The 15,637-nt window shown below is 41.6% G+C and overlaps 1 protein-coding gene across 1 annotated transcript in view; it reads right to left on the bottom strand.

Moving 5' to 3' along the window:
• The window catches only part of ERICH1 (glutamate rich 1), a 59,114-nt gene that overhangs the window by 41,771 nt on the left and 1,706 nt on the right, over positions 1–15,637 (bottom strand). Inside the window, exon 2 of the mRNA XM_054179988.1 lies at positions 4,685–4,876. Coding sequence (XP_054035963.1) covers positions 4,685–4,876 — 192 coding nt within the window. The remainder of the gene's footprint in view (positions 1–4,684; positions 4,877–15,637) is intronic.

The raw sequence follows: 15,637 nt of genomic DNA, 5'->3' as shown, positions 1-15,637 counted from the left end.
TTTTCAAGAAATAAGATACAAGACACTATCTCTCTTCCTTGGGGTTCAGAAAAAGCGTGGCACCTCAACATGTTTTCTCTATTTCAAACAGAGCTACTGTCCCAAGAAAATGTAAACACCATTCAGAAGATGACTTCATAGTCACAGAGCATAGCACATCTCTCAAAACTTGCCTTCAGTCTCTTACTCTGGATCTTATTGTAAGTATGTGGGGAGCTTTGCAGGGCAACCATTTCTGATACCAAGTTATTTATTTTCCACAATTAATTAAGATCATGGGTCATTAACAAGGGTCCCTAAGCATCTCAACTTCGACTTGATCTCAAAAGAGGCATACAGATGCAAATATTTACAGGATATAAAAGTATGCACTTAAAATTTTATGGAAGTCTCTCCTGCGCTTCCAAATGCAGGCTTTTTAAGCAATACTGCAAACTGTATTCCAATAATCAAGAATCTTGGCAGGGGTTTAACACTCAAGCATATTGGTCACAGAATTTTCACAATCTGAAAATAACCATCAAAGGCAAGTAGAATGCTGTGATGAGATTTATAGTAAAAGCTGCAAATGTTAGAAAATACTTAAGACTTTAAACCAGCTTCTTTTTAAACAAATCCTCTATTTCTTATGAATTTTTTCAGGTGATTTCACAGGTCTGAAATAATCACTTGCAAGCTATGAAGGAGTTTGTATTTACACAAAAAAACCTCCAACCCTCTCGTTTTCCATTATCCATCTTACAGACTGCTGCTACTTAAAAGATAAGCTGATGTGCATAACCTTTGATTTACAAGAAAAAAGTTACTTTAAATAGTACATGATAAAAAAGAAAAAAAAAATCATTCAAATGATGCCTGTTTTTCCTTTTCCAAGGCCACACAATTTATAGCTCCAAATAGAATAGAATAGACCAGGTTGGAAGAGATCTTCAAGATCATTGTGTCCAACCTATCATCCAACACCACCCAACCAACTAAAACATGCAACCTAGCACCCTATCAAGTCTCCTCCTGAATACCCCCAGCGATGGCGACCCCACCACCTCCTCGGGCAGTCCATGCCAATGGGCAATCACTCTCTCTGTGTAAAACTTCCTCCTAACCTCCAGCCTAAACCTCCCCTGGCGCAGCCTGAGACTGTGTCCTCTTGTTCTGGTACTGGTTGCCTGGGAGAAGAGACCAACCTCTGCCTGTCTACAACCCCCCTTCAGGTAGTTGTAGAGAGTAATAAGGTCACCCCTGAGTCTCCTCTTCTCCAGGCTAATCTTACCCTATCACTAACCGTGTGCTTTCAGGGTCCAATGCCACAAAATTACAACATGCAAATGATCACTTATGCAAGAGCTCCTTAAATTTAAATGAAATCACAACCAGAGGAGAATGTTTACATTACCTGATGGTTTCACAGATGGGTAACTGATTTCTCTTTTTCCTGTGAGTTTATCATTGCCATTCTCTTTTAATAATATTAACAACAACAATCATCATCCTTGAAGTACTCATTTGTAGGACATTAATGAAAGCAGAAGCCTTTCTGGAGTACCATAGCATTTGCTTGCCTCCAACAGAAAATTAAGTGTGCTGTTAATTTCAAGAACAGCCTTGTTGCTTTGTTGCAAAACCTCTAAATAAAAGAACTGTTCTTTTTGCTCCATTCTCTCTTTCTCATGAGCTCTACAGATAAGAACCTGTATTAGGATTCTCTATCAGAAGTGTTCGGTTCATTGAACTGAAGAACATTGTATTAGGAACCAGGTGTAAACAATCAGCAGTTACACATCACCGGGTCAACTAAATTCTCCTCTTTACCTCCCACTTCATTTGGCCAGGTCCTAATTTATAAGGAATGGTATAGATTCACTACAAATGAAAGCATTTTTAGCTTAAGCAATAACTCCATAGTCATGCCAATTTACCATGCTTTCATTGGAAATCCAGAAAATAGCTTGTTTCCTATTTCAAAAGGACAGTTGGCTCTCAGTGCTATGATTTTATAGAATAAGCTTAATGCTTTATCAGCCTTTTGAAAATGTGCCTCTCAGTACTGACTAGACAAAAACCAGCATTAGAAGCACTGACCTAGAACAACAAAATGGGTATCAAACAAACAGAACCACCAGAAGCTGAAATGTCCAATCTTGTGTGCTTTTAAACCCAAACCAAACAAAAGCCCCCAAAAAACCCACACAAAACAAAACACCACCACTACTCCCCCAATGACACAGATTTCTAGACTGCTATATGTTGGAAAGGATTTTTGGAAGTCATTAGCTCAAACCCCATTAAAAATTTGACCCAATTAGATGAAGTTTTCTAGTAGGTTGTTTAGTTTTCAGCTCCCTCAAGGATACAGATATCAAAACTCTTTGAGCAGCCTATTCTCAATGGTCAATCACCCCCAAGGTAAAATTCCCTTCCTAATCCAGTTGAAATTACTTTTGCCACAAATTCTTTGTTGTCCCTTCTCTACTACTAAGCACCTCCAAAAAGTGCACAGCTCAGTCTTTGTTATACTACTTCTTTGCATTTGGTAGTTGGAAGTAATAAGATTTCCTCTTAGCTTCCTTTTATGACTGAACAAACTCAGCTCTGTCTCTCCTCTTACATAGTCATCTGGCCACCACAGCACCCTCCACTGGGCTCACTTGACTTTGTCACTACCTTTCACCAAAGAGTTCACAATCCAGTTGTGTCATCATAGAAGGCAACTGGATTGCACAACTTGCCTTTGGTAAATCAAGACCTAGCATTCCCAGTTCCCTTTTTGTTCTTCACATGCTTGGAAAGAGCTTCCAGAAGGATTTACTCACAGTGTTCCAGACTCTCCTTCTTGCCCTTCTTGAAAACACATTTGATGCTCAGTCACCAAGGAACCTCCCAACTGCAGTGACTTCTCAAAGCGGATAGAGACCAGTCTCACAATGACATCAGCCAGCATCCCAGGATGCACATCAACTTGTCCCACTGACATGCAATTACACAACTGGCTTAACGACTCCCCAGCTATCATGATCTACTGTGGGCAATGCTTCACTCTTCCACAGACTTTATCATTAGGCTCAGGGGCCTGTTGATCAGGCCTAAGGACCAATCTTACCAGTATGAACAGTCTATCACTAGCCCCTTGCCCACTGACCAGTGGGCCCACATTTACTTTAATCTTTCAGTTGTCATCCCCACCCTTCCTGTTTCACCCCATATCTCTCAAGAGTTTCAACTCCAGCTGCTCTTAGGCCTTTTTAACTTCTCGCCAGCATATTTGGACAACATCTCTGTATTTCTCTTCAGTAGCTAGTATCTTCCTTCACCTCCTCCATGTTTCCTTTTTGCTGTATGTGGTCAGAGTTCCTTCCTAGGAGCTAAGCTGCACCCAGCTGTTGATCCAGACGGTTGTGAAGAAAGAGGTGCTTATGAAAGACTTGAAAGAAGCCAGCTCAACAGAGGCTTCCCTCGCATCATTAAGTAGTTGCTCTTAAGAGGAGGTTTTTAAGCAGCTCCCAGCCCGAGCTAGACTACAGACATGTATGTGTCTGGCCACACAGCCCAGCTGATGCACACCCTGGCTCACAGATTTCACCTACTGCCCTGACCTCAGACCCGCCTTCTCACTATTGACCTGCCCAGTGCCACTGTGTTGTCAGCTGTTACCAGACATGCTCTGCTCATTTTGCAAGTACTGTAGGCCTGCTTCCACAGTGATATGACAGCTCTGGTGACTTCCTTCTCCTAGTTAGCTTTCCCTCACCTTTCTCTTGCTCCTCCCTGACACATCTGAGCTCCTGCCACGCTTGCTTGTTTTTCTGCATGTCAAAATTCTTGTGCTCTGTAGGTACAGAGTTCTAATCTTACTACTCATTTTTCTAACTTTTTTCAGGACTTGAGCATGCTGTCCTACATTACATGTACCACCTGTTCTTATTTGTGAGTAACCGCTCTAGCTGAACACTTTCCCTAGAAAAAGCTTTTATACTCTCAGGAAACATGCCTTGTATGTCAGGTGAGTTTAACAATCCCTTTCATTTAAGGAAAATGTGGTTTTAGGTGAGCTACAATGCAAAGCAATATGCACCTCTATATTTACGTACTGAGCCTTTCATCCACAAGTAATACCACAGCTATCTAATTTTGCAACTCCATCTTTTGGCATAGTACCCACATTTTGCAACCCCTTTACTTACACATCAAAATTTTCAAGTCATTGCATAAACAAACACAAAAAATTGTTCTTCAGCAAGGTACTAAGTGTCTGAACTGATATTTGCCCTCTGATGGGTTTACAACCCCCAGGAGGTTTCTGTTGCATTTTCTGTTGCAACAAGAGGGGAGAAGCGCTGGATCATTAATTCCCACTGTTCTTTGGGTTAAGTCTGATAGCTGAGTAGAGTTCTACTGCTATAAGTAATTTTCCTCACTGCTCAACAGACACTAAACCAAAGACATAGCTTAGACCAAAGTTTCCTATTAGTTGCTGATAAACACTGAGCTCATACATATACAGCAGGATTACTTCTTGGCTTTCACGGGACTTAGGACATTAAAGGTCAATGCCTGAGTACCACTAGCACTTGTCTTCAATTTTCTCTGTTGGTACCAAGAGATGAAAAGAAGTAGATACAATACTGCTCTCAAGCAAAGTAACTACATGTAAAACCACATTATCAGAAAAACAACTACGCAGTCTCACCTTGAAATGACTTGCAGGGTCTATCAGTTGAAGTGCTTGCATCTGCTGCAGTCTGAACATTAGCCAAACACTCTTCATTGGATGTTGAGCCCAGATTCCTGGGAACTGCCTCCTCTTCTCTACTTGATGTATGAGCAAGAGAAGATGGTGAAGTTTCAGCATAGAGTCGTTTCAGTACTCTCTCTATGAACACTGTGGGGCAAGAAAACTTTCTTAGGGAAAAATGCAATGTTTTAAAGGTATTTTAAGATTTTTTAAAAATCAACAACTGATGATACAAAATAGTTTCCCTCTTATTCCATGCAAGTCTGTCTTCAGCAGTCCCTGTCCCTCACAGGTAAAGCCAAAAGTACAGAAAATTCTTAAATATAATTGAAGAAAAAATAATGAAGTCCTAAACTTAAGTCAGAAAAGCACCTTTAAAATCCTTGAGTTCACTACCAAGGTTCCCTTTAAAGTCTTCTCTTTAACTACATTTTGGCAAGAAATTAAATCAGTACATTAGAGACCAATCATTATTTTTTAAAAAAAAGTATCTTTCTCCATAAGTGTTACAAGCCTGCTCAAAAGGCAGGTCTCTTCTGGCATAGAGGCACTGCAATTGATACACTCAAAAAAAAATAATAATCAGCAAGCTACAACTATTTAATCACACAGAAAAAAACAGAAGTAGACAGCAGCAGAAACACATGGTAACCCAATTATTTCTACAGAATTAGCAATATTCTTCTACGCCTCTTCCTCTTATGGGCCCCTTTCTGACGACACTAGCAATCTGCTACTAGTTTCTCAAATGGAAGCATCATTTGATTAAAGAAAAGAAATATATGCAAATCATCTATTCATATTAAAATATAACGCACTACTAAGGAAGGGTTTCTCTACCGCAAAACACCCCCCCAGTTTCATAAATTCTACCTGGTCAAGCAGATAGTGTGGGGTGAGGGAAGAAGATGTGGAGAAAAGCATGTTATCTAAACTCCAATTTTAAATTTAATATAGTGTACAGACATAAAACAAGCACATTGGTGCAGATTCCTAACAAAATGATTCTGCCAAAAGGAAAGGACTTACACTGTTATAAGAAGAATGACCCCTACTATAACTTAACAGAAGAATATACTATCATCACGTAACTCTTTAATAAATTACTTCCTTCACAACTGAAAAACCAAAAATTGCCTTGATTGAGCTTGGAAATCCTTTAACGATAAAATTTATGGCCACATATGCCTTGGCAATATGCTTCAACTGTCACGTTAATGGCTATCTATAGAGGAGAATGTATTTTAAGACATTTTCTGGACTTTTATATGATTCCTTACTCTTTGCTTATGCTCAATCTCTTGAATAATCAGTGGCCTTATGAAAGGCCTATGACAAGATGTAAGACTGAAGAGGTATTCATGCAGAAAGTTTCATTTATAAAGCCTAAATTTTATTTTTTCTATGCTTATCCATCACTGAGTGACATGAAAACACCTGTGACAAAACACCAGCAAAGTCTCCATCAAGTATGCAGAATTCATTTTTAGAATAGAATAGAATAGACCAGGTTGGAAGAGACCTTCAAGATCATCGCGTCCAACCCATCAACCAATCCAACACCACCCAAACAAGTAATCCATGGCACCAAGCACCCCATCAAGTCTCCTCCTGAACACCTTCAATGATGGTGACTCCACCACCCCCCTGGGCAGCCCATTCCAATGGGCAATCACTCTCTCTGTATAGAACTTCTTCCTAACATCCAGCCTAAACCTCCCCTGGCACAGCCTGAGACTGTGTCCTCTTGTTCTAGTACTGGCTGCCTGGGAGAAGAGACCAACATCCGCCTGTCTACAACCTCCCTTCAGGTAGTTGTAGAGAGTAATAAGGTCACCCCTGAGTCTCCTCTTCTCCAGGCTAAGCAGCCCCAGCTCCCTCAGCCTCTCCTCATAAGGTTTGTGCTCCGAACCCCTCACCAACTTCATTGCCCTTCTCTGGACACGCTCCAGCAGCTCGACATCCTTCCTAAACTAAGGGGCCCAGAACTGGACACAGTACTCGAGGTGTGGCCTAACCAGTGCAGTGTACAGGCGCAGAATGACCTCCCTGCTCCTGCTGGCCACACTGTTCCTGATGCAGGCCAGGATGTTACTGGCCCTCTTGGCTGCCTGGGCACACTGCAGGCTCATGTTCCACCCAGAAAAACAGACATCACTAAGAGTGTTTTCTTTTCTTAAGGTTCCTTTGCCAGGATATTCTACAGCTAAAAGATAAAATCCCCAATTACTCTCTTCAGAGGACAACTAGAGAAAGTAGACAGAAACAAGCAGTGTAATAAGACAAAGCTGACTGCCCTTTGCAGATCTCTGACTATAAAGCAAGTTACCAAGAAATTTATCTGGAGTCTTTCCCCAAGCATTAGTGTTAGTAGCAGCATTTTAATGAACTCCCATAGAGTTGTTACAAAATGTCATGGTTTATCCCTGGTAGGCAGCTATGTCCCACACAGCCACTTGCTCATTCCCCTCTGTGTATGATCAGAAAGATAACTGGAAAGGTAGAATTGAGAAAACTTGCTGGTAGAGATAAAGACAGTTTTGCAAGTAAAGCAAAAGCCACGCCAACATGCAAAGCAAAATATGAAACTAATTAACTGCTTCTCATTGGCAGGCAATCAGCTGTCTCCAGGAAAGCAGTTGTCCTTTAGTACATAAAAAGGGGACATGGAAAGATGAATGCCAGCACTTCAAACATACCCCTCCACACATGCCCCTTCCACCTCCTTCCCTCAGCCTTTATTGCTGAGCACAATGTCATAGGGTACAAAACATCCCTTTGCTCAGCTGGGGACAGCTGTCTTAGCTGTGTCCCCTCCCAACTTCCTAATATCCCTAGCTTACTTGCTTGGTGGGCTGGTACAAGAAGCTGAAATTGCAAGCACTGCTCAGCAATAACCAAGACATTGGTATGTTATCAACACTGTTTTCTCCAAAAAGACAAAATACATCACACCACAGGAGCAGTTATGAAGAAATTCTTCACAGAAAGAGTGATTGGCCCTTGGAATGGACTGCCCAGGGAGGTGGTGGAATCACCATCACTGGAGGTCTTTAGACAAAGACTGGATGAGGCACTTAGTGCCATGGTTTAGTTGATTAGATGGTGTTGGGTGACAGGTTGGACTCGATGATCTCAAAGGTCTTTTCCAACCTGGTTAATTCCGTATTCTACATAAACTACCAATCAAGCACTTGCTTTTCTTCCAAAGCAAATGATTTTACATATGGAAATACATTTTCTTCAAATGTACTGAGAGCCATCCCCCTCACAGTTACAGCAGATGTTATATTCCCCATCTTGAAATCTGATTTCTCTAGTAATTTGTTCGGCTACTCTCACCCCCTCACCTTCCCCCCACCCAAAAAACCCCCAAACAACCACAAAACCAACACCCACACCATACCAAAACACAAACCCCACCAAAACAAACAATTACTTTTTAATTTCCATTTTTAAAGTACAGGAACTATATACATGCACACATCAGCACTGCTTCAGATAGCAATGAGATCAGCTTTGACACATTCATTCCTTCTCATTCACGTGGGGCTCCATGCTTCAGAAAGCAAGCTGAAACAGCAGAAAGCAAGCTGAAACAGCGCTCATATTTGGAGGGTATGGATACTGAGGGAAGTGCTCTTTCACAGAAATCTCTTGCTTAGAAAGAAATATCTAGATCAGCAGCAGTGCTAGATTTACTTGAGCATAGATGTGGTTTACCTGCCAACACCAAAGCAGCATCCAGTCTTAACATACTGGAGTTTTCAGCAGATACAGGAAGCAGTAGTTGGGTGCAGAGCAGGGCAATTCTTTGCTGCCTGCAAAGCTTTCATACCTTTGCCAGTGCATCTCAGCACTGCAAAATCATCTCTTCAGACCACCTGTAAATTCCAATAACCACAATGGAATGGAAATAAGCATCAGTGACACCTAGGAATGGGAAAGTCCTTGTTTGGAACCTGATGTGTTCTGAGCCTTCTGACGACATCAGGAAACAATGTATCCCAGCAGGACACCTTCCTCAGGAGAATGAAGGTGATGGTATCACTAGAGAGCACCTGAAAAAACTATTTGGAATCCCAGAAGTCCACCCGCAGCCCAACACTTTTGGAACAACTCTGTCTTGTCTATCAACGGACAATGAAATCAGGCTCTGTGGAATATTCATTCTGCCATACTCAGCAGTTTTACATGTTCCAAAGCTACACTCTGCTTTGCAATTAGAGAGTCTGAGCTAACAAAAAATTATTTTTCAGATGGCAGAGTATGAGCTTTCTTCAAGGTCACAATTACCAAGAAACAAAAAACTCCTGTGATATCCATGAGCACGAGCTTAACCACAGGAAGTTGGTCTTGCCTGAGCATCTTTTCTCCCCTATTGAAAACACTTCTTTAACCTGGTGTTTTTGTCACTATGCAGCATCAGAGATCAGACTACCTGGAAAGAACTGGTCAAACCCTCAAAAAACCCCACCTCTTAACAGGAGATTAGCAATAAAGAAAATTCAAGCTTAAACATCTACTACCAGTGACATAGCTAACCTATCATAGTTCCAAAATTGAGCAAGAGTTGCTCTCACCTGCAGCATATCCAAGTACATATAGCTATTTGTTGGTGGTTTTCAGTCAATGTAATTAATGGAGAATCTCTACAGATTCCTACAGTCTTTCAAGAGATCAGTCTGGCAACGCTTCTCGTAACAGACTGATGTTTCTAAACAAGCACACACAATTTTTAAAAGGGATTTTACAGAGACCTCAAGAAAAGATGAGGGATACACTGTTTGGAGCCACAACCAATAAAAATTGCCACATTTACAAACAGCATTAATGCATGAGGTACAAAGGAGTTCATTTAATATATTCTACTGGGTATGTTTTTGAGGACATTCTTGAAAGTTGTATTCATATATTACAAAACCTGGTGTTTCATTTGGGAAGAGAAAGAATAATTTAAGGAGAATTATCTCTGGAACTGAACCTCTGTTAGAACAGGAAAGAAATGTGAACAGCAATAAGAAGCCAATCACTGGGTAAAAAGGGAAGCCTTGTTGCACAGACTTTTGTAAGTATCTGTACTCTTAGAACAAAGCAGTCTCTGGAACTAACAGATGAGAAACTGGGATAGGAAGGTCAAATAGTTTAGAGACCAGGAATGGCAACGTTGTGGATGCAGCTGAAAGCAACAGTTAGCCCTAGCACTGCATTGCCTTAAATTATCCTTATGTCCCTACAAAATCTGGGACAGCAGGTAGTAATCCAAGAAGTTTTATAGGGCATAGACCAGGCAAGACTCAATGCATTAAGACCCAGCCCATGGTAAGTCTTTAAAAACTACCACAGCAGCCTATCATGGCTCCGTTTTTCTGAGGTATAATTGATGGCTCATTGCTCCCAATGTATTGAAGACTAAAGATACTTTTTGAGCTTGATAGGGAATGTACTCTGCAGCATGAAGCTATATGTTACTGAAGGAAAACAGGGCTCTGAACACCTGGTTACACCCACAACTGGAGAAAGCTCAAAGCCTCAAGGTTAGGTGACTCCAGCCCAAGGACCACCACATTTTGCAGTTGTGTTGTCATAGCAGACTTGGTTGCCATTTTAGTTCTGAGTGGTGCATGGAAAAACATTTCCATTGTTGGTATCTCCAAAGAGAAGCACAAATAAAACTGAAGTAGTGCTTGTCAAATTCCGTGTGATCATTCACCTCCAGGAATGTGACAGGACTTTAATACAACAATGGACAGATTCATGCTGTTGAGTTGTGTAACACCAAAAACAAGACAAGTGCATGAAGGTGGGAGAAGCATTAGACTTTTTACAAGCATTAACTAAAGGTGACTGTGTTCTGAATCTACCAGACATCAAACCATGTGTGCACATATCAGAGGGAGCAGAAACAGTTGTGCATGCCACAACAGTTTTGTGAAATAAATTGAACACAGCTCAAGATTACACAAAGGAAGCATCACCATGTTAGTGCCAGGCATATTGCCAAAACAAGGTACTGCACTGCTGTGCAGCATCAATACTAACAGAGTATTAACAGAAATACCTGGCCCAAATTCTAAAGGTTTATAGTGCTCATTCTTGCTGCAGGGGCAGACCAGGCTACACTGACACTGCCTCTGTTAGTAAAGTTATAAAGATTCAAAAGAAAAACGAAAACTTATGGACTTTTTCCCCATGGTAGTGGGGGATGCCTAATACTTAACAGGACAAGGAAGCATTCCTAAGTAGAGATTGCTAAATGGAGATAACTACAGATGTGTTTAATCAATCATGAGTGACTGAACTACTGCTGTGATGGAGGTCACATACAATGACAATGTGTTTCAAGACCCTATTGGGCCAAGTATTTTTAAATCTGCAATGGGAAAATGAATGACATTCATATATGAATCTAGAGAGAGCTCACCAAAACCTTGTATAGCCTTAAGTCTGCTATGCACAAACCAGCTGAACTCAAACCTGAACAGTCACAGAGTTTTTGCAATAATCAACAAGATACAGAATAACAAGGAGAGCCTGTGCTGTTCAGCACAAGCAAGTAAATGCACTGATACTAAGGACCGCCCTGACCTAGGTGCAGGACCTTACACTTTGTCTATGAGAATGACAGAGGTTCAATAGGCAAAGACCTTATAAGATGTTTACTGCTGCTAGAGTTCTGGAAAACAGACCATTTTCAGCATTACTTCAATCTGTGCATGCTGTCCCTTTTTCTAAACATCTTTTACAATACTTGTGTCATATATTACACCATTGCCTTGATCCTACCTGGCACAATTAAACAAACCCCACTTGAAACATCTAAAGATATTTTGCTCATTCTTACTAAGGAATCCCAACTTCACATGTGGACTATAAGAAAAGCTAAAAATAGTAAAAAGTGTCATTCAGAGTTCAGACTACTGAAGAGAAAAATACCTGGAAATTTTAAAAAGAGCCAGTTTGTTCCCTCTGCTCATAGGAAACTAAAATGAAGCTCAATAGACTAACACTTACAAAAGAAACCATGAAATTGGCAGGAGTACTATCACTGAGCAAAGGCAAAAGTTCAGCAAGACTATGCATCATTTAAGTTCTATTTAAAAGGAATATTCAGAAGATCATAATATATAGATATGGTTGAATGTCTACACAACCTTCTTGAGGAAGTAAATATATCATCCTTTCTTGTGACATGAACATTGGACTGCAACACAATTATCCAGCAATTCCTACCATTGTCCTCACACACATAAAATGAAAATCAATAGTATACCAAATATCCCATCATTATGAAGCACTGGAAGTTTCAATGACTATTTTTCTTTCTTGTCCTAAAAGGGTTTTAATTTAATCCATCAAGCAACATTTAAGAGAATGGCAAACTTCTGGAGCGCTGCGTTCAATGTTTTAAACTAAAGACAACTGAAAACTTATGAAACCACCAGTACTGGAAATAATCTGCTGGGTTTGGCTGGGATAAAGTGAATTCTCTTCAAAGTAGCCACTATGAGGCTACCTTTTGGTCTTGTGCTGAGAACAGTGTTGCTAATGCAGGAAGAGCAGTGCTCACACAGAGACAAGGCTTTTTCTACTTCTCACACCATGCCACCAATAAGTAGGCATGAAGACAGGAGGGGTCACAGCCAAGACAGCTGACCCAAACTGACCAAAGGGATATTCCATAGCATAGGCTGTCATGCTCAGCATATAAAGATGGAGGAAGGAAGAGGGAGGCGTTATGTTTGGAGTGATGGCATTTGTCTTCCCAAGTCATTGCTATGTGTGATGAGGCAGACCAAAACCACATGACGGCCATTTGGCAAGAGAGCTGCTTGGGACCGGGACAGGCGTGCTCGAGCTGAGAGGTCTCTATTTTGGTTTCTTTTTAGGGCTTTTTGGGGCGGAAGGACCTTGGCAAACAGCGAGGACTGGCAGGGTCATCTTCTTGCGTGCCTGCTTGAGAGGGTGACGTCAGCACCGGGAAATTTAAATGCAGGAGAGCTAAGCCGCATGACCACCATTTGGCCATAGAGCCTTCTGGCTGGATTGCAGCGAGCGGCACGTGCTGGGTCAGCCGACAGAGCACAGAAGCCTCTGTGGTAGCTTGGGCAAAATATAGTAGTCAGGTGGAATATATATATTTAACTATAAAAACCCCCAAACTTAATTTCACCTACCTGAAGAGATCGAGCCATGGTAACAACTTGGCCAAAGGCTACTAGAAAAATGGTAGGTACCCAGACAGAGCCGGTGCACAAGCATACAGGTGTCCAGGCTGCTAGCTGCAGAGAGCGCTGGAGCCTGGCATGGAGGGTGAAGAAGACAACACCTGTGTGAGGTGTGACCAAGTGAATTATCTTCTCAATCTGGTGGCTGAGCTAAAGGATGAAGTATCAAGACTCATGACTATAACGGAATGTGAAAGGCAGTTAGATATATGGGAGCAGGCTTTGCAGACCTCCCCTGTTGAGGGAAGTGTCCCCAGAAACGTGGTAATGGATACAGGTCCCTCTTAGGAGAAGCATGGGGAATCCATCTCGGCTCTCTTTGCCTCCCCTGTTGCCCTTGCACAATAAGTATGAGGCCCTGCAGGTTGAGGGCAATGCAGATGAGAAGGCAGAAGAAGAACCTTCTAAGGGGATGCCTAAAGCAAATCAGTCCCCACCAACCATCAGGACTGGTGCCATAAAGCAAGAGGAGGGTAATTGTTGCTGGTGACTCTCTCCTGAGGGGAACAGAGGGTCCTGTATGTCATCCTGACCCATCTCACAGGGAAGTCTGCTGCCTACCTGAGGCCCAGGTAAGGGACATCACCCAGAGACTACCAAAGCTAATCCAGCCCTCTGACTATTACCCACTGCTGGTAATCCAAGCTGGAAGTGATGAGATTGATAAGAAGGACACCAGGACTATCAAAATGGAATTGAAGACCACTCTCAAAGCCATGGGAAGTGGATCTTTGAAAAACTGGGAAAAACATTTAGCGCAAGCAACCTGGCAGGTGAATAGTAGAGGTTCAGTGAACCGCGCTGGACCGGCACATTCAGATCTGCTACAGAAAGTAGAAGGTGATAGAGTTCCTGTTGTTAGAGAAGAGAATCTGTTAGGTAAAACTGTTTGGGTATTTTCGCCCTCAGGAGAAGCTAAACCTGTCCGAGGGGTGGTTTCAGCTGAAGGTCCGGGTCACACTTATTGGGTAATGCAAGAGAATGGTGAAATTCAGTGTATTCCACAAAGAAATTTAACTTTAGCTGAAAGAGTTTAATTTCAGATTGTTGTACAGCTACAACGCGCCCAAAGGAAGAATCCCTGAGGAATCTACGGTGCACGAACCCTGAGGACTCTGAGAGCCCTGAGTCAACTGAGAGTCCCTGTGTCCCTGTTTCCCTTTTCTTCGCTTCGTCTGCGGAGAGACAAACTGTTTTCCATTTTCTTATTTCCTAATTTTCTTGGACTTCTGAATCATCTTCATCTGAGTATAGCCTGAACGGACTATGAACTTTACCTACGAACTGTAAATATTGTCTTGGATTGGATGGACAGTGCGAACAGCCAATGAAATTGTTTAGAAGGGGTGGACTGTGACCGTTTGAGGCTGTGCCTTTAAGAAAGGGACAGTGCTGGCTAAATGTTTTGTGAATATATTGTATTCTAAACAAATTTCATTGGTAGATAGGTGGGAGTACAATCTTAAGTTTCAGTGCAGCCGGAACTTTCAGCAGTTTGGTTTCTCTTCGCTCACCCCTTCCAGCTGTCTGCTTCTGGGCTTCTGGCCAAATAACAGATAAGCATTAATAAGCATTAATCCTGCTGTACTAGGCCTCTGCCTCGTTAACTCCCCTTTTCTCTTTCTAACCCTCTTTGGGGAAAAAGGGAGGTAGGGGGGTGAAGGGGGTATAGGGGGAAACCCTCTCTGCCAGAGGTCTTGTTCCTGTTTTTGTTTCCTTGCTGTATATTTCTGTATATATTGTAAATTTTGTATATTTCTGTACATAAATTCCCTGCGCTGGTCATTGCTTTGTAAATACAGCGTTCCCCTTTGCTTCACCGGCTGAGTTAGTTGTGGCTATTCCTTCTTAGTGGGGGAGGGAAAGCTGGGCCTTCTCTCTCAACCCACCACACCAGAAAAAAGCCTCAATTTATTTCCAAAAATTATGCCAAGTTTAAAAAACAAAAATTTAAATAACAAAACAATATCTGTAAGAATCAAATTTGTTCTTAGAAAAAAAGAAAAAAAAACCAACACCAAACCAACACACAACATTGGTGTGTTTTTCTACAAAAATGAAGCTGATTTAAAAAGCCAAACCCAAATGAACAAAACCCTCCAAGTAAGGAGCTGCAATCTCATTTCAATCCCTACCACAAATACGAGCTTTCTGCCCCAAGCCCAAGCCATTTGACTCAGCAGACAGAGAAAAAACTAGCACTCCTCCCTGCCATACTTCCACCGTTTAAAACCTTATGGTAATGTTGTTACCCATGAGCATTAATTTGCTGCATTTGATTTCCAGTTTAATTTATCCAATATGAAGCCTCTTTAGCACCACTAGATCATCCTTCGTAGGGCACCCTAACTTTTCTATCACTTCTCATTAGCAGTTAAGGTTGATACCATAAACTATACCTACACCAGGATTTTACCTCTACCCTTCAGCAGCTGGAACACCACCCTATAACCCTACACAATGGTGTTATCTTAGGGCTTCACAAACTTTCAAAAGTGATGACTACAGCTTTAAACATGCAACTGATGTTTAACAGATATGAATTATGGATCCAACTAAGAGAGGATAATAATGCTGTCAGAAGTACTTATATGACATCTCTAGTACCTCTAGCCCATGAACAACCAGACAACAAAAAGATCCACAAAACTCAAAACCTTGCACTTTCTCACTTACACCT

The sequence above is a fragment of the Dryobates pubescens genome, chromosome 3 (assembly GCF_014839835.1).
Source record: "Dryobates pubescens isolate bDryPub1 chromosome 3, bDryPub1.pri, whole genome shotgun sequence".
Classification (NCBI taxonomy): domain Eukaryota; kingdom Metazoa; phylum Chordata; class Aves; order Piciformes; family Picidae; genus Dryobates; species Dryobates pubescens.
This window is presented reverse-complemented; position numbering and strand designations above follow the sequence as displayed.